Genomic DNA, 20,777 nt, shown 5'->3' with positions numbered 1-20,777 from the left:
AATTTCACATGTTTGATCCTGTATTCAATTTCTGCTATGTCCGAACTGCCATCTTTGTTTAAGCAACAAACACCAATTTTATTCCCAACTGGGAGCCGTTTGGCATCAAAGTGCGATCACAATGTGTGTCCTCTGTGATGCGTTATGATAACTGGAGCTGAAGATGTGTCACACTTCTACGTATTACCATCAACAGTGAGGAGACAGTTTATATGACAGCTAATCATTAGTAGTCAGAGCATTAAATGGAAGGAATTCTGTACTCAGTTATTTTTTTTGTTTAAAAAGTATCGTCAATTCAAAACTACATTTACTGAGACATACAAAACAATCCCCATTCTATAGCGACAAATAACAGGTTTGACGACAGCTACTCTCGTGATTTTATTGGATAGCGACTACAAATAACAAACATACTTACGATATGCGATTGCATAATTTTGAATATAAAATCAAGTAGACACTGCGAGTTTTAAATCGTGCTGGAATGATTGAATACATAGGATTGATTTTCACACTATCGCTTTATCGTTGTCACTTGTGATGGAGAAAGAAATATAATGAACACGCTGTCATGTAGCCCCAACAAGACTGGACGAGGAAGACAATATTAACGTGCTGACGTGTTTTTAACAAACATTGGCTGCTTCCAATTTCATTCCTTGTCTGAATATTGTCTGTCTTCAAGGTCAAACAGACAACACTTTAAAAATCTAATGTTTGCTCATTATCCCGCGCTTCGCCAGTGAGTGTGTTTTGATGATAAGAAATTCATTTAAGTTGTATCAACAATTAAGTCAATCTTTGGTATTGATTCTGGAATAATTCCGATGTGAAGCTGGTCCTTTTTATGCGAACAATTAAAGGTTGACTCTCCGAGGACTGCATCAAAATCAGAGTGGATTTGAATTGGTATTCGCTGCACAGGAAGACAGTGGAAGTCCAAGCAGAACGGGCACATTACTGGTATTTGTCATAAATTAGTGGATGTTGAGTACCAGCAATCAAATTACCGCAAGATACCATGGAGTTAAAGATCTGATTCACAGATATCCAATTTCTTGTGGAGGACGTTCAAACACTCTTCAGGAAAAATATTATGAAGTATTTTTCAGTGACTAATTTTATTCAACAACACTGTATCCATGCATTCCCGTGGGAGCTACATTACGCATCATGACACCTAGACTAATGATTAATTTATGGCTGCTGTTATGGAATTTAATGATCTGCGATCGGATTTCGGAATTGTGTAACACGGAGCTTCATTGAATTCACTAGATTTTATCTTCATGTAGCAAAATTGTGTATTTGATACGACTGTCGAAAAACACAACACTAAAACCCCAATGTGTTTGGTAAGTAAAGAGTTTACATTTGTTCCGGCTTTTTAAGTTTTCAAGCATTATGGAGACGAGCGTTTCAGCAACTTTCTCAGTGTTAGAGAAGAACAATGAAACAAAGGAATCCTTCATCTATCAAGAAGAGTCTGTCACCCACTCTTCCGTGTTTGGGCCGCAAGTAAAGAGTTTGGATTTAGTTATTCCTACAACAATCTTCCTAGGGCTGATGGTTTTAGCTACAATCATAGGTAATGTGTTCGTCATAGCGGCCATTGTTTTGGAGAAAAACTTACAAAACGTAGCGAACTATTTAATATTATCCTTAGCCGTTGCAGATTTAATGGTAGCTACGTTAGTTATGCCTATAAGCATTTTAAACGAGGTCACCAAAGCCTGGTTTCTGCAGAACGAGGTTTGTGATATGTGGATTACCTTTGACATGCTGTGCTGCACGGCTTCCATTTTACATTTGGTGGCTATTTCTGTGGATCGCTACTGGGCAGTAACAAACATAGACTATGTACGCAACAGAAGTGCCAAAACGATCCTCATTATGATCGCAGTTGCGTGGTTTGTTGGACTATGTATTGCCATGCCTCGACTGTTGGGATGGCGCAATCCTGACAATGTGCCAAGTAAATCAGGCATGTGTATGATAGACCAAGACATTTTCCAAACCCTTTTCTCAACAGGAGGTGCCTTTTATGTGCCGACAATAATAATGTTGATTATATACGCTAAAATATATCAGGTGGCACGATCCCGAATTCGGAAAAAGAACTTCATTAAGAAACATAGTAAGAAACAGAAATACTTGATTTCTTCACCATCTCCAACAAATGGAGTGACGGGATTGACTCCCAACGGAATGACCGAGACTACCATTATGTTGGAGGAGGCTTCCTGTGTGAATGGAATGAACGGATGTAGTGATAAAAATGACAATTCCAAAATGACTTCAAACACTTCTGCTGAGGAGGTTAAATTGGCCTTGCTTCCTAATGCTTGTGCAAATGCAGCTAAGGCCAAAAAACAAAAAGAAAAACTTGAAATGAAAAGAGAGCGAAAGGCTGCGAGAACACTTGGTATAATTACAGGCGCTTATATAGTGTGTTGGCTTCCATTTTTTATCATTGCACTTCTGAACCCTTTCTTACAGAACATCCCAAATAGTGTCAATAGCATTGTTTTGTGGTTAGGGTACTTTAATAGTCTGCTTAATCCAATTATATACACTATTTTTAACCCAGAATTTCGTAACGCCTTCCAGAAAATTCTGTTTGGGAAATATTCAAGAAGATAAAATTAAAAACATTTTGGTAAGAATATCATACTCTTATTTTCTTAAACGTTTGACGCTGCCAGATATTTTCTTCCTTATTTTCACTTATTTTCAATTTTAATTGTGAACCTTTTGGCATTGTTGAAACACACACACACCACCCTCACACAAACACACACACATACACACACACACACACACACTATATATATGTATATGTATATATATATATATATATATATATATATATATATATATATATATATATTATATTATATTATATTATGGATGGTGGATGGCTTGCTGTGATTGGTTAACCGGTTACTCGATCGGAACGATGGTTTTCGGTTGGAATATCTGTAATTGGTTAGTCTGAAAAAATAATTCGTGTAAAGTAAAACGCAATTTGCATTTCTTAAAAATTTGGAGGTAATTAAGGCGCTCCGGATTAGATTGTGGGGGTAATTGGTCAGTTTGTGAAGCGTTAATTACTGTTTAAACCCAGTCTGCTATGTATTTCTCTAAAGATATTAATTAAATCGTCGCTGATTACCATAAACAGAGTATGTGTATCTTAACCGTCCTTTCTTTGCATTTACTTAAATCAAATCAATTATATTATTTAACAAACACTGTAAATTTAGTAATAGTTAAGACTAAGTTCTGATTTTGGTGACAATGCAGAATTAACTTGTGTCACATCTGGTCAGTGTTCTGATCAAGTATAAACAAAATGTTTTTATTTTTTCAGTCTTCTTTTGTATATGATTAGAAATTAAATTAAAAGAAAAAATTATCAAGAAAATGTGCTTTCTAATACGATTAACTGGTCGGAACGTCTTGCGCGGTAAACCGATTAGTAATACTGTATTCGATTGCCACCCCCACCCCCATATATATATATATATATATATATATATATATATATATATATATATATATATATATATATATGCAGTAAAAATCATTTCTGTGTTACACTGAGTTTGAAATTTACCTGAAGTAGTCCTTTGATATGAATATTGCACAGTACTAATATACATGTATATCCAAAAGCAGACGGCGATCACAAAAATCCTGGAGTATATTGCGAAGAAAATCATGAAATAAATTTAAAAAGCTCTTTTTACACTGTTTTGTGTTAATTAAAAAATTTTTATCAGTAACCAAATTATTCTTGTCACATGTAGATTAAATGATGCAAATTAATATCATGATTTTTCACAAAGCTTAGGATGCTAAAATCGCATTAACGTATATTTGAAGCCGATTCTAAATACTATTATTTCTAATTTGTCACAGCAATATTTTAACAAGTCAATAATTTCATGTGAAAATGTAATTGAAATGAACAAAAATCTCACATTTTAACTTCTTAACGCTTATCTGCATATAAATTGATACTCTTTGTCGGATTATCTCACATACTTTGTTTCCTGTTCGCTGTCTATTTTAATTTCATAATTGTATTTGTTGACTTTTTGAAATACTGGTGTTTTAGCGTAGACTTTGTACAGGATAATATGCTGAAGAAATTTTCCTCGCACTAGTATCTGGGAAAATATAACCCGGGCACATCTGAAGGGGGTTGGAATTATGTGGGAAGAAATTCTATGTCTCAGCAACTGTGTAACTGATTTTTAAACTAAATATATCAATTTTTATTATACTACGATTCAAATGTGTGTAGAAATTATTATTTAACTTATTTTGCTATATTTCAGAATCAGTGACCTCGATACCTTAAGTACTCTAACGGTATGTGACTCATGCCATTGTTTATGGGAAAAATCATCTCAAATATTTTTTTCACATAAAATTGTTTTTCCATAATATATATATATATATATATATATATATATATATATATATATATATATATATATATATATATATATACTGTATATATATAAATACAGACTCAGAACTATTTTTATACGAAATGAATATTATTTATAATTTACTGACCTAATACTCTTTAAGGCACACTACGAATGTTTCTTTTAACATTTAACCACAGTTACGAACATCGTTTTCATGCCGAATTTGTATCGTGTAAATGGGTCGGTAAAGGGGTAGATCAAATTTTTGTTTCAGAATACAAAGAACATAACAAAATGCGTTAAATTATATTTTTTAGGGAGTTCTTTGAATAATGTAAATGTCTGCATCTTCTTTACATGATACAGATAGATACAATAATATTGAATTCTAGGTATTGTTCTGAAGAACCCGTAGATTTTAGGATTAAACTCTAGCTGATAAAGGAGCTTTAGAATCGGGTTCTGTCTGATAAATATTTAGAATTAACCTCTGCAGGTGTCTTTCGTAATGTGTTAAGCTACAAATTAAAAACGAAAAAGTAAAATTCTTCCAAATTGTAAGTCATCATTCACACAAAGCGCTGATTATTTATCCTTTAGAGTTTACTACGTTTCCAATAAAATCAGTACAGTTAACTTGTATATTGGTCCTGTATATTAAAGGGATCACAGCTGCTATATCGCTTCACATCACGCTAATAATGAGTTCATGTCCACATTATAATAGGCGTTTGTCTTAAAAATAAAGTGGCAAATTATTTGCATAAGAATTTGGCATAATAACGAGATATCAGTAAGGGAAACATTTCTTAACAAAATTTGAATATGGCAATACATGTAAATCGTTATCCGAAATGAGGTAATTTATATTGATCACATGTACATATAAACAAGATACAGTTTTCTTTGGTCTTATTTATTTTATTTTTGAACCAGACTCGCCACATTTTGCTTAAAGATATGTCAGAGCAATTAATAAAATGAATCTTAGAACAGAAAGCATTAATTAGGCCAAACAGTATGCAAGAATAATCATGTAGTCCAGATAATGTTTTTTCCACGACTTGAACAAAGAAGGTTTCAATATTCATTTGAAAGTATCCTTTTGTAGTTTGTAATAACTATGACCAAAGTCAGGGGATGAGGAATAATCGTACTCTTCAGAATTGAATAGTAAATATATTTTTATGAAAACAAGAGGAAGATATAAAATAATATATATATATATATATATATATATATATATATATATATATATATATATATATATATATATATATATATATATATATATATATTATATGGGTGGGTGCCTTTAACTTTGGAGTTGCATAAAGGATTTGATAAATACATGAAATCATGTGTCAGTTAGGAAACTACTCCAGTAAGCATTGTGGCCCAGAGCTTGTAGAGTGTGCGATTATTTTGATCCTTTGTACTCTAATTGCAAAATTAAGAGTTTTAAATGAAATATAAATAATGTCAAAAACAGATCATTTCACCGTAAAATAAAACACGGATAAAGTATTTAGCGTTAAATACTGCTCTTTGGTTTGATTATTGTTCTTAGAGTTTGTTGTCGTATAACTTATTAGCTCTTCTGAGCCAAAGGCTCAAAGAGCTAATGCTATGACCATTTGTGCGGTGTGTGTAAACTTTTTAGAATATGGGCCATAACTCAAGAACCCCTTGTCCAATTCTTGTCAAATTTGTCAGGGTATCCTTGGCCCAAAAGCTCCCACTCATACTAAAACTAGGGTTGTGACCCTTAAACAAGGGGAGATAATTAGGAAAATAGAAACAAAAGTACTGGTTGCTAAAAAATCTTCTCAAGAACCACTGGGCAGATTATCACCAAACTTACACAAAAGGATGAGGATATGTTGTAGATTAAAATTGTTCAAGGCATCACGCAAAGGGCGTGGTCTCAAGGTCACTTCAAAGTTGACCAAAAATTACATTTTATTAAAATATTGATATTTTGCTTACTATAAGGACTAGGATCATCAAATCTTGTCAGTTGATGCATCTAAGGACCTCATATCATGTTAACTCAAAAGTAGGTCACGGTGACCTACTTTTTAAATTTTGCGGCCATTCTTTTTCAAAATGAATTAGAGGCATACTTTGAACAATTTAAGGCCTATGATCATCAAACTTTGTCAGTTGATGCATCTTGGGTCCTCGGAGTACGTCAACTAAACAGTAGGTGACATTGACCTACTTTTTGAATTTTATGGCTAATCTTTTTCAAAACAACTTAGGTCATTAATTCGAATACTGAGAGGTTTAGAATCATTAAATCTTGTAAGATGATGCATCTTTGGTCCATAAAATATATTTATTAAAAGTAGGTCACAGTGACCTACTTTTTGAACTTTTCAGGCATTCGATTTGAAAGCCTTTTAGAGGCATAATTTGAACATTTTAAGGCCTATGATTATAAAACTTTGTAAGTTGATGCATCTTGGGTCCTCGAAAAACGTCAACTGAAAAGTAGGTCACCGTGACCTACTTTTGAAATTTTATGGCTGTATTTAATATTTTCGGGTACTATTTGACTTAGAATCATCAGACTTTGTCAGTTGAAGCATCTTGGGTCCTCAGAGTACGTCTCCTGAAAAGTAGGTCACCGTGACCTACTTTTCAATTTATATGGCTATAATGAAATATTTCGGGTACTAGTTAGCTTAGAATCATCAAACTTTGTCAGTCGATGCATCTTGGGTCCTCGGAGTAAGTAATATAGGTCACTGTGACCTACTTTTGAAATTTTTTGGCTTTATTTAAATATATCAGGTACTTATTGGCTTAGAATCATCAAACTTTGTCAGTCGATGCATCTTGGGTCCTCAAAGTATGTCATCTAAAAAGTAGGTCACTGTGACCTACTTTTAAAATTTTATGGTTTTAATTTTAAAAAATATTTTAGGTATTAATTGGCTTAGAATCATCAAACTTAGTTGATGCATCTTGGGTCCTCAGAGAAGTGATAAGTAGGTCACCATGACCTACTCTCAGGTAATAATTGGCTTAGAATCATCTTGGGTTCTTAGAGTGTTTCATCTAAAATGTAGGTCATGATGACCTACCTTTGGAATTTCAAGGCTTTATCTAAATACATGTATACAGGATACTTAGAGGCTTCTAATAGAAGTGATAGTTTGTACAGTTTATCAGAAGAGCGATTCAAGACCCTTGGGCCTCTTGTTATATATCTAGACTTACTCCGCTAACAGTTCCTCGTCTTCAGAAAAAATTAATCCAAAATTCTTACAACGGTATTTAAAATTTCATAATAAGGCTATCAGCGGAATGAAAAATTTCAAGCCAAAACATAGCAAAAAGCTAAATGCCATAAAATATGAGTATAAATTGCAAAGAAAAAAGTTGTTTTACAAGAAATTATGCAAAACACTCCCCTGAGATGAGTAGGACTAGAAGGTCAAAAGTTGGTTTCAAAACATCATACATGCATGCCCTAAACGGATAACATGAATGGTATTTCACCATTGTAATTGTTTTACATTTATTTAGGGCTAAAAATTTAAAACTGGTCTTGTCAGGTGTGGAACACAGTTAAACATTTAAGTCCATGGTTCTAACATTTGAATTGCTATTTCAATTACAGTAAAAGGGTTATAACTTGACAAAATGTAATTTTATATTTGTATGAGTTTTCCCCCTTCCTTTCTAAATAAACTCTATTGCTTTTCGTGGAATTTGGAAAGTGTACAAAACAATGAATCTTTTTTTCTATATTCGTATCTGCATTTTAGAGTAAAGAAATGAAAAAGACAAACGATGAAAACCTTCTATAACTACAATCTTCCTAAAAATATGTCAAGGAATCCCAACTTCTTTCAGTAAGGTTCAATTAGAGATAGAGTATTTTACAATGATATACACTATGTACTTAAGTACATGCCATTAGTCACCATACATTTGTATTGTTTCTTTGAAGTAGACAGCCCTGCCTTATCTGTCAGACGGCTTAATTACAATGTTTCACGTTGCAAGGAATAGACTATCAAGTCTTTTTCGAATGAGTTCGTTTCACATTATATCCAACAATGTATTAAAAGTGTACAATTGTACAGTCAAAAATAACCTTATTGTCGATCTTCCTACATGTATTAAGCAGTTTTTGTGCTCCCTGATTTTCCCTGTTTTGTTATTGGGAGAAGCAAACATTTACGATACTATGTATGTATAATTAAGGTATGTTAATTCTGTTTTCTTTAAAATTTAAAACAGAAGTAGATGACTTTATTTATAAGGCATTATTCTAACCTTTGCATCATATTTCATTATTTCTATATTGATATAATCAAATTATTCATACTTATATTTTCTTTTCTTTGAGAACTTTATGGATCTATATGCATTGTTAGTCAAATTTGTTGAGAGTTGATCTCTATTAGGGATCCTGCTTTTGTTATTAAACTTCAATACGGTATTCAATCATTGTACGTTTTTATTACATAAAATTGTTTATATTAGAATTGTTTGTTATATCCATCTGCAAACGAAGTTATGGGGAGCATACATTGGAATCATCTTGTCCATTTATCTTTCTGTGTGATAGTCCGTCTGGCTGTATAATAGTCCATCTGGCTGTATGATTGTCTGTCTCTCTATCTGATAGTTCATCTGTCTGTCTGGTAGTCTGTTTGTCTGTCAAACATCAAGGTCAAGGTCAAATTGCCAAAATTAATGGTGCTCAGGGAAAGGCCTTCTCCCAAGAAATACGCAGGTGAATTATGAAAGCCGAAGCACCAATCGTTCAAAAGTTCTGACCACGGTTAAAGTTTTTCAAAAGTAGGTCAAACTCCAAGGTCAAGGTCAATGGATTACAATTGTTGGTATCCAAAGGAAGGTTATGTCACAAGAAAGAGACATGTTAAATATGAAAGCCCTAGCACCAACTGTTCAAAAATTCTGTCCAAGGTCAAAGTTTTCCAAAAGAAGGTCAAACTCCAAGGTCAAAGGGTCAAAGTTGTTAGTATCCAAAAGAAGGTTTTGTCACAAGGATTACATATGTGAAGGGATGAAAGCCCTAACACCAACAATTCAACAGTTATGCCAAGGTTAAAGTTTTCCAAAAGTAAGTGAAACTCTAAGGTCAAGGTCAAAGTTATTGATATCCAAAGTAAAGTCTTGTCACAAGGAATGCATATATGAAGTATGAAAAACCCAAGCACCAACCGTTCAATAGTTATGGCCAAGGTTTAAGTTTTTTCAAAAGAAGGTCAAACTACTAGGTCAAGGTCAAAAGGTCAAAGTTGTTTGTATCTAAAGGAAGTTCTTATCACAAGGATTATAAATGTAAAGTATGAAAGCCCTAGCACCAATTGTTCAAAGGTTATGGCGAAAGTTAAAGTTGGGTAAAATTTTGCAAAACTGGGTCAAACTCAAAGGTCAAGGTCAAATATGATGGTCCTCTCACAAGGAATACACATGTGAAATATGAAAGCCATAGCTCCAACCAATCAAAATTTATGGGCAATGTTAAAGTTTTTGCGGACAAACAGACAGACTGACAGCCGAACGGACAGGGCAAAAACTATTCCTCCGATATAAATCATAATTAAGTACTAGTATACAATTATGTCTTAATTTCGTGTTCAAATAGCGTTTCCCATATGAAAAGTACGAAGGCGGTTTAGAGGGATGTGAGCATATTCTTTTTTTTTAAATTTACTACTAGAAGTTGCTTCTCTTACATGTATCTCTCGTGTAAGGGAATTCCAGATACTAATCGTGTTGGGGACAAATGATTTTTTAAAAGTTTCAAGTCTACATTTGGGTATTGTGTAGTCTTCCGTGTTTCGTATATTATATGGTGATTCATATCCACGAGTTTTTGGAAATATTTGTTTTAGTTAATCGGGAACAGCATTGTTGTGTACTTTGTACATAGTAGTTAACGTAACTGCTCTCCTTCTTGTTACAAGGGGTTCCAATCCTGAATAGAGAATGTCTCTAGAAACAAAAATTGGACGACCAGTGATAGTTTTGGCAGCAGCTAGCTAATTTTTCTATATCATAAAGTAAACAACTGTCCAAGACAACTGAAGCATATTCGAGATGGCCGGGGCCTGACAAAAGTTGTGTACATTTTAAAAAGAATGTTTCGTCCAAGAGTGAATTTAAGCTTCTTCAAAAGGCCAAGCGTTTTGTAGGCAGTATTTACAATACTATCTATGTACTCAGACCAGCTTAAATCTTGTGAAAAAAAATAATCCAAGATGCTTATGTGAAGATTCAAATTCTAGCTGACATTGTTGAAAGTATAAATCAGGAAATTCAAAATCTTTTTAAGTGTAAAGAATACAGCTTTAGTTTTTAAAGGATTGAATTTGAGTAACCATTATTTAGACCATTCGTCTAAAACTTTAGATCATGGTTAATGTTATATTCTATACTGACAACATTTGACGAAGAATTCTGAATAAAATTGTCAGCGGAATATAACCCACATAATGACAACATATTTTCTGAATCATTTACATAGATTATAAAAAGTAGGGGACCAAGGACATTAATAGTCATGCTAGAAGATAGAATATCTTTATACAAAACATTCTGACTTCGATTATTTAAATAACAGTTAAACCATTCAAAAAGATTATCAGATATTCCGTAAGTCTGCAGTTTAAAAGGAAGGCCCTTATGCCAAACTCTGTCGAAAGCCTTCGATGGGTCGCAAAAAACCATACAAGATTTTCCTTCATCAATACTTTTAACTATACTATGGTATGCTTCCAGTAGTTGATAAACAGTTGAGTGGCAAGGTAAAAAACCTGCCTGATACTTGTAGAACAAATCATTTGCATGGAAATCATTGCACACATGTTTTTTGAAAATTATTCTTTCCATTATTTTACTAACGCAGCTCAACAGAGAAACTGGGCCCCGTTTTACAAGAGAACGTACGACTAAGATAAAAAAAACTTAAGATGATTGTAAAATCTTGCACAATTAATGCTTTTATTTCAAATTGCCTGCATCTTTCTAAATTCTTTTTAAAAAGACTCAAACCATTTTCTCATTTATGTAAAAAAGAAAGTTATATGCAAAAATACATTTTGGTACTAGTCATAACTTCTTTTGTAAAATGGGCCCCTAATCTGTAATTTGATGTTACAGATGGGTCATCTTTTTTAAATAGAGGCATGTCGAGCTAATTTCCAAGAAGTGGGGAAGACGTTTTCCTTCAAAGATCTGTTAAATAACATGCAAAGCGGTACTGAAATAGTCAGAATTGTTGATTTCAACATCTTGAGACTAACGCAATCTGGTCCAATAGCTCTATTTACTGAAAGCATGGATATTACATCAATTATTTTCTGCTTTTGAATGACACTTAACATTTCGTTGCAGTAAGTATTTGTTGGGTAGGTTGTTTCCAAAGTCTTCTATATTTGATATAGAGAAGTTTATATTTAGTGCCTCCACCTTTTCAAGATCGGTAAATGCAGTTGCATTATTTCCACTATCAGAAATATAGTGAATGGGGGGTATGTCTGATGAAAGTTTAAGGATAAATAACACAAACTTTTTTCACAAATAAGCAATATTTCTCATAAATTTATATTCAAATAGGTAACCTGTAAAATATTTGTCATGTAAAGTGGGAGAATTCTGTACGATTTTGTCACAATGTTAAAATTATGTGCAAAATGTTGTATAGAATTACATAGAAAACGATACAAAGTCGCATATCTAAGTACCAAAGAAGACTTACGATTTCTTTATATTTTAGGGATTTATTATTTACATCATCCCTAATCAAATTCAGTCAAAATATATATATCCGTCCATGCATCAAATTTTTGTTGGTTTTATGTATCCTTAACACGTGCATTGTCTTTCATTAGTTTCTAGTACAATTTATTGTTATTCATATTCTCATCATTAATTTGTAAATCAATATTATCATAGTAACTCGACATGGCATATTTTTTCATATTATTCACTTTGTTTCTTATTTTTCGAAAGTTAGCCCAATCTAAATCTTTATCAGTTTTTAACGCCTTATTTCGTAGTATATTACGTATTCTAATAAATTTCCTTTACAGTGAATCAATCCACGATTTATCTTTGGGTCTAACAGTTATAGTTTTTTTTTCAGGTATGCATTCTCGAACATATGGCAGATATTGTGAGGTAAAAAGCTCAGTGGCTGTGTCTCTGTTTTCTGCTTTACAAATTAGCTCGTCCTATTGACATGATTCAATTAAATTGTTTAATTTTTCAATGTCAGCATTTTTATACTGCCAAATTTTACGTTTATATGTGCGATTGAGATTATAGTGTTGAGAAATTGATAAATAGGTCGCTTTGTGATCACTTACAAAAGGGTCTATATTTAGAACACCTGACTCATTTGCGTCAACGTCGTGAGTTGTTAGAATCGGGTCAATAAGTGTTCGCGTGGTATTCCTGACTCTCGTTGGTTCATGGATTCTATTTGTGAGATTATTGTTGCTGATAATATCGTGTATTTCATGTGAAGGAGGAATGTTTAAAAAATCTATGTTGATATCACCAACAATTATTAACCTACTGATAAATCCAAAGGCATTATCTAAGGACCAAAAAAATTCTCCAGAAAACATTACCAGTCTGAGGCGGGCGGTATACACAGCATAATAAATAATCACAGGTAGGATTTTCTATTTCAATCCATATACATTCAATATTTGCAGGTCCTAGATCAACCCGACGACATGCAGAAATTGAGTTTGACAAATATATCATTACCCCGCCCCCAAAAGTTTCTATCTTTATGAACAATGTTGTTAAACCCATTAATATGTAGATCATCATTCAATACACTGTTATCTAAATGAGTTTCAGTAAAACACAGAATGTCAAAATCGTGAATCAATGCATTTATTAATTTTTATTTTGGCTATAAATATCATAAATCCGCATAAAACTACTTTAAGAGGAATAACTTTTGGAAAGCAAGTTTTTCTGCAACCCTACAGTTTGTTAGATTGATCCCAAAGAAGTTTAGGAATTTCCGAGGGAACAATCTCCTAAACAGTGGGCATACAGAAAAACTTGTTAACCAAAAGTTATTCCTTTATAAGTAGTTTGATGCGGATTTATGATATTTATAGCCAAAATAAAAACAAGATGTGTTTGTGAAGCACTGATGCCCCCGTATGGCAGCTTATGGCGAAGGTTAAAGTATCTCAAATGCAAGTCAAACTCAAGGTCAAGAAATCAAATATGTTGGTACCCAAAGAAAGGTCTTGTCTCGAGGAATATACCAGTGAAATATGAAAGCCCTAGTACAAACCGTTGAAAAGTTATGGCAAAGGTTAAAGTTTTTTCAAAGTAAGTAAAACGTCAAGGTCAAATGGTGCCCAAGAAAAGGTCTTCTCACAAGTGATACATATGATCGTGAAATGTGAAAGCCCTAGATCCAAACGTTCAAATGTTATGGCCAAGGTTTAAATTTTTAAAAGTAGGTCAAACTCCAAGGTCAATGCCGAAAGTGTTGGTATCCAAAGAGGATCTTGTCACAAGGAATAAACAGTGTACATGTGAAGTATGAAAGCCCTAACACCAACTGTTCAAAAGTTATGGCCAAGGTTAAAGTTTTTCAAAAGTAGGTCAAACTCCGAAGTCAAGGTCAAAGGGTCAAAAATGTTGGTATCCAAAGGAAGGTTTTTACATACGTAAAACACATGTTAAGTTTGAAAGCCCAAAACTCCAACTGTTCAAAAGTTATGACCAAGGTTAAAGTCTCATAAGTTATTGGTATCTAAAGGAAGGCCTTCTCACAAAAAATGCATATGTGAAGCATAAAAGCTCTAACACCAACTGTTCAAAAGTTAAGGTCAAGGTTAAAATTTTTCAAAAAATAGGGTGGGGTCATTAAAAAATCTTCTTCTCAAGAACCACTGTGGAAAAATCTTTACAAATCTTCTTCTCAAGAACCACTGGGCCAGAAAAGCTGAAACTTATATGGAAGCATCCTGGGGTAGTGTAGATTCTAAATTGTTCAAATCATGACCCCCTGGGGTAGGGCGGGGCCATAATAGGGAATCCAAGTTTTACATTGAAATATAAAAATCTTTAAAAATCGTCTTTTCAAGAACCACTGGACCAATAAAGCTGAATCTTATTTGGAAGCATCCTGAGGTAGTGTAGATTCTAAATAGTTCAAAACATGACCCCCGGGGGTAGGGCGGGGCCACAATAGGTATATTAAAAGGGGGGAAATCTGGTAACGAACAGCATGGCCAAAGTTACTCAGGTGAGCGATGTGGCCCATGGGCCTCTTGTTATGATTGGACGCCGTTCCATTGGGATGACCGATGTCACTTTTTTGTCAATTGTAGAAACATATTTATACCCGCACTTTCTAAAGAAAGTTCGGGTATATTGTTGCTACTCATGTCCGTCCGTCCGTCTGTCACACTTTCTTCTTAAGGTATGTCACTCGTGAAATTAGTTATTATACCCGCACTTTCTAAAGAAAGTTCGGGTATATTGTTGTTACTCATGTCTGTCCGTCCGTCCGTCCGTCCGTCTGTCACACTCTTCTTTCTCAAACTCCTCTTACATTTTACACAGTTGCCTAATCATCTTTTGGGAGATGTTTGGTGGTGCCATGTAGATGTGCAGTAAAGTTTCAGAATTTTCATTTTCACCCTGGGGGTCAAATGGGGGTCGAAAAATGATGTTTTTTATGCAAAAAGCCCCTGGTTCCCTGAACTCCTCTTACATTTTACACAGGAGCCTAATCATCTTTTGGGAGATGGTTGGTGGTGTCATGTAGATGTGCAGTAAGGTTTCAGAATTTTCATTTTCACCCTGGGGGTCAAATGGGGGTCGAAAAATGACGTTTTTTATGCAAAAAGCCCCTGGTTCCCTGAACTCCTCTTACATTTTACACAGTAGCCTAATCATCTTTTGGGAGATGGTTAGTGGTGTTCTGCAGATGTGCAGTAAGGTTTCGGAATTTTCATTTTCACCCTAGGGGTCAAATGGGGGTCGAAAAATGATGTTTTTTATGCAAAAAGCCCCTGGTTCCCAGAACTCCTCTTACATTTTACACAGTAGCCTAATCATCTTTTGGGAGATGGTTGGTGGTGTCATGTAGATGTGCAGTACGGTTTCGGAATTTTCATTTTCACCCTGGGGGTCAAATGGGGGTTGAAAAATGACGTTTTTTTTTAATGCAAAAAGCCCCTGGTTCCCAGAACTCCTCTTACATTTTACACAGTAGCCTAATCATCTTTTGGGAGATGGTTTGTGGTATACTTTACATATCCTTTACATGTGCAGTAAGGTTTCGGAATTTTCATTTTCACCCTGGGGGTCAAATAGGGGTCGAAAAATGACGTTTTTTATGCAAAAAGCCCCTGGTTCCCAGAACTCCTCTTACATTTTACACAGTAGCCTAATCATCTATTGGGAGATGGTTTGTGGTATCCTGTAGATGTGCAGTAAAGTTTCGGAATTTTCATTTTCACCCTGGGGGTCAAATGGGGGTCGAAAAATGACGTTTTTTATGCAAAAAGCCCCTGGTTCCCTGAACTCCTCTTACATTTTACACAGTAGCCTAATCATCTTTTGGGAGATGGTTTGTGGTATCCTGTAGATGTGCAGTAAGGTTTCGGAATTTTCATTTTCACCCTGGGGGTCAAATGGGGGTCAAAAAATGACGTTTTTTTATGAAAAATGCCCCTGGTTCCCTGAACTCCTCTTACATTTTACACAGTAGCCTAATCGTCTTTTGGGAGATGGTTGGTGGTGTCCTATAGATGTGCAGTAAGGTTTCGGAATTCTTATTTTCCCCATGGGGGTCAAATTTTTTTAAAAAAATATTTAACATGTTTAAACATCCTGGTTCCCAGAACTTCCCTTATATTTTATGCACTAGCCTTAAATCATGATCATTTGGAAGATGATTGATTTTGTCCTGTGGATGTGTAAAATGGTTTTAAAATTTGCATTTCCATGTGGATAGCAAATAGGGGCAGGAAAAAAATGGCCCCTCCCTAACCCATGGGGTCATGATTTGTACAAACTTGAATCTACACTTCTTGGGAATGTTTCCATATTAATCATGCTTTTGTTGTTCTTAAAAAGAAGAATTTTGAAGATTTTTTTCCCTTTTATTCCTCTATAAAACTTTGATCCCTTATTGTGGCCTGACCCTATACTCGGAGGTCATGATTTGAAAACTAGAAATATGTCCATAGGACATAAATGCCTCACCGAATGTATATTATTAGCGCAACATGAAAATTTGTATGAGTGTATGAAGTTTGATGAGAATATCTTGAACAGTTTCTTTAAAATTGAAACTAAAATCGAAAAAAAATGGATATAGATGATAAATTCTCACAAAATTATGTATAAGTGCTTGCTTACATAAATATATCTTAGATTGTTTTTTAAAACTAAGCAAAAAACAAATTAAAGAGAAGGGAGGTCAAGGTCACAGGAAAGTGCAAGGTGAAAAGTTTTTGATGCTCTCACTAATACATATCAGCATATTAGGTTTGATAAAAATATCTTGAATGATTTATTTAAAACTGAGCTTAACACTTATTTGAGAAAAGAGAGGTCAAGGTCAAAGGAAAGGTTGAGGTCAACATGCTGATGCAGTTGAAAAGCTTATATCAGTATGTATTTACTTTTAGCATAAGAAGTTTGGTAAAAATATCATAAATGGTTTATTTAAAATGTAGATAAACACTAATCTAAAAAAGTGAGGTCAAGGTCAAAGGAAAAGTCAAGGTCAAAAAAGTTGATGCAATTGATAGCTCTCAGCAGTATATATCAGCATATGAAGTTTGATAAATATATCTTGAATTGTTTATTCAAAACTGATCTAGACACTAATTTAAGAAAAGTAAGGTCAAGGTCAAAGGAAAAGTCAAGGTCAAAAAGGTTGATGCAGTTGAAAAGCTTACATCAGTATGTATCAGCATATGATGTTTTATTGAAGTCGGACATGACAAACACTATATGCCTCGGCCATATTCATGGCAGGGCATAAAAAACTTGAATCTACACTGTATGAGGATGTTTCCATATCAAAATGACTAACAAGCAAATTCAAAGAATTGTGGTCCCCTGCTTTCCGTGTCCTAGTGGATGGGATGCCATTATTTATGACATATTGTTTCAAATATGCACGCCCTATCATATGTCATTCAAAAGTAATCACCAAAGTTAAAATTTTTAAAAGTTAGGTAAAACATCAAGGTCAAGGGGTAAAAAAATCATAGCATGCTTGGAAACATCTTGTTACAGGTAATGTACATGTCAAATATAAAAGTACTATCTCTTCTCAATCAAAAGTTAAAAGAAAATATAACATTTTTGAAAAGTAGGTTAAACTTCAAGGTCAAAGTCACAGAGTCAAAAGTCATGATACATTTAGAAAGGTCTTGTCACAGGTAATATACATGTATAATATGAATTCAAAGCCCTATCTTTTCTCTTTCAAAATGATCAATTTAAAATAATGTTAAATATTTTGAAAAGTAGGTCAAACTTCAAGGTCAAGGTCATAGGTTCAAAAATCATGGTATGTTTAGAAAGTTCTTGTAGGTAATGTACATGTGAAATATGAAAGCCATATCTCTTATTATTCAGAAGTTATGACCAAGGTTAAATTTATTGTGACAGACGGACAGACTGACAAACGGACAGACTGACAGACAAATGAGATTTAATGTCCCCTATGTCCCTTTTGTGAAAACGGATGGCAATAATGCCCTTGCTGTTCATGAGAAGAAGATTTATGATGGAAAAAATCCCCTGCATTTTTCTATGTAAATCATTGGATCCCCATATGTAGCCCCATCCTACCCCAGTGGGTCATAATTTGAACAAATTTGAAGCTACACTAAGTCTATGTAAAGAAAGTTTCAACTTTTTGGGCCCAGTCAGTGGTTCTTGATAAGACTTTTTTAAAATGATACCACCAAATTTTCACTAATTCTTGATTATCCCCCCTTGAAAGAGGGTGTGACCCTTCACTTGAACATGAATCCCCTTTATCCGAAGATGCTTTGTGGCAGGGTTGGTTGAAATTGGCCCAGCGGTTCTAGTGAAGAAGACAAAAATGTGAAAAGTTTACAGGCGGAGAGATGGATGACAAACAAAATGTGATCAGAAAACCAGAAAAACTCAAGTGAGCTAAAAACTGATGATCACAAGTACTTCGAAAGAGTTACAGTATTTGAAAAGCAGTTTTTTTCATGCATTGTTTTCAGAAGCTGAAAAGGTATGACTTGTATCCATGTTGAAAAAACTTCACATTTCAGAAAACAGTATGATTAAAAATAGTTAATCAAGGTGCTTTGAGTAGCAAAATAAGCTAAACTGATATAGCTAATTCAACCACAGAGCATAGTCAATTTTAAAATGCACAACCTTAATTTTCAACTCTTAATCATTCTTAAAATATTTATATCATCATTTCTGTTTCAAGGGAGAACTAGAGATATGATCAGAAGTATATCCGTTGACTAATAAACATGTTCATGTATATTGTGTTTTTTAAGTCATTAATGTTTGTTTGTTGTTAAATGTCCCTCTTGGGAATTTTTCACTCATACGGAGACAACACCACTTAAAAATAATGAAGACGTACAAGTCGGATTTGAGGTTAACATTCATTTTAGGAGTTTTCAACAATTAAGACGTAAAGAGATAACTCCTTCCCCTCGCCCCTTCCCCTTCCCAGACCCCTATTTGTTCATGTATGCAAACTAGTCTAATACTTTGGTTTGACATAAAAAAAATGTGAATATATACAAATAGTTTAATGGTTCATCTCTTTGAATGATTTTCATTCCTAATTCTAGGAGGGTACATGGGTTGACCCAAATTCATGAATGAAATGTCAAGTAATCTTATCATTGATGCACTTTTATTTAATTTGATGTAGCCATATTATGAACATTTCCAGTTCATTAAGAGAGTGGGGATGACCTCCAGGGGTTCATAACCTTAAACCATTAAATGTACATAACATAATAAAACAAAAAACAAAATTATGTATAGTCAAATGGAAAAGTTTTCTACTATTTAGGAGTCACATGATCATTTGTCATTTCAGGGACAGGGAGTGGCTAGGGAGATTGGAACCCCCCCCCTTGGAATTTGCAGAGTTATTTAAATAGGACTATATACTGATTTACAGAAGCAAATGAAAAATGACAGATGCCCTCCCCCTTTATAAACATGGACCCCACCATCATTGTTTTTATTTTGTTTGTTTGTTTGTTTGTTTTTCTTTTTTTGCTCCTCAGGAAATTCTAGGCTGGAATTTTTTTTAATGAGGTGTGGACCCCCCTCCCCCCCCCCCCCGGAAAAAAATTCCTGGATCTGTGCCTGTAACTGAATGTAATGTCGACAACGGGAGATAACTCTTCAGAATGTGAAATTCGTCTATTGTGGCATTCGATGATCCACTCTCTACCATCGGCTCATACATTCAGTGTCTGAGAGAGAAACGAACGACAACTCTGCATAGGAGATTGCCGATGATCTTTAATCCTTTTTAAACTTTAATCTAACCATTTGCATTTCGGTTTATTTTACCCCAATCTATACTTAAACTTGTACTTACCGACTGTCATAGGTCCTGTCAACTTCATGAAATAAAATCCAATTAAAACACAAAATGAATTAATTTCCACTGATATACATGTAACAATGCACCATGTGCAATCTAAATATGATAATGGTAAAACTAGTACTAGTACTGGTAGGGTGACGCAAGCCCAATGTGATGTAGAAATTTTCAAAAAGGTGTTCACATACAGGTACAGTACAAGAACAAATTTTAAATTATCATAAAAAACGATGTTTCAACATAACTTTGCCATCTAGGCCTATTTCCAAAAACAGGCAAATTGTATGTGTGTGTTGGGGGGTGGGGGGGGTGTGTGACAAAATTGATTGGGTATGGCTTTTCAAGGAGGTTTTTGCCTAATCAAATACTAAAAAAAGTTTGCACATTTTGATAAATTCATCAAAAACGCTTTGTACTTAAATAATATTATTTGTTGTTGAGAAATTAAATTTAAAAAGTTCCACTATGGGCCAAAAATTTATATCCCCCCCCTTTTATCAAAACCTAATTTACATCATTAATTAAATTCTGTTATTTCAGACTGGTAATGAATTTAAAAGTATATGAAATGCGTATAAGAGGTTCATGGGTCACATGGTTACCTGAGCATTTTATGCTCGATTTGACGAATACATGTACTGTGTAAATTATAGAATTATTTGGACTTTTTCCTTGGTAAGCACAATATGAAGGAGTGTGCA

The 20,777-nt window shown here is 34.1% G+C and overlaps 1 protein-coding gene across 1 annotated transcript; it reads left to right on the top strand.

The window, feature by feature from the left end:
- The first annotated feature begins 482 nt into the window (after positions 1-482).
- On the top strand, positions 483-2,713 carry LOC133188448 (5-hydroxytryptamine receptor-like). The gene has a single exon (XM_061323883.1). It carries the CDS (start codon positions 1,408-1,410, stop codon positions 2,644-2,646), a length of 1,239 nt encoding a protein of 412 aa, XP_061179867.1. The 5' UTR covers positions 483-1,407; the 3' UTR covers positions 2,647-2,713.
- Positions 2,714-20,777: the final 18,064 nt, after the last annotated feature.

The sequence above is a fragment of the Saccostrea echinata genome, unplaced genomic scaffold (assembly GCF_033153115.1).
Source record: "Saccostrea echinata isolate AGI-Se365-2 ecotype Australia unplaced genomic scaffold, CSIRO_AGI_Sech_v1 ptg000016l, whole genome shotgun sequence".
Classification (NCBI taxonomy): domain Eukaryota; kingdom Metazoa; phylum Mollusca; class Bivalvia; order Ostreida; family Ostreidae; genus Saccostrea; species Saccostrea echinata.
This window is presented reverse-complemented; position numbering and strand designations above follow the sequence as displayed.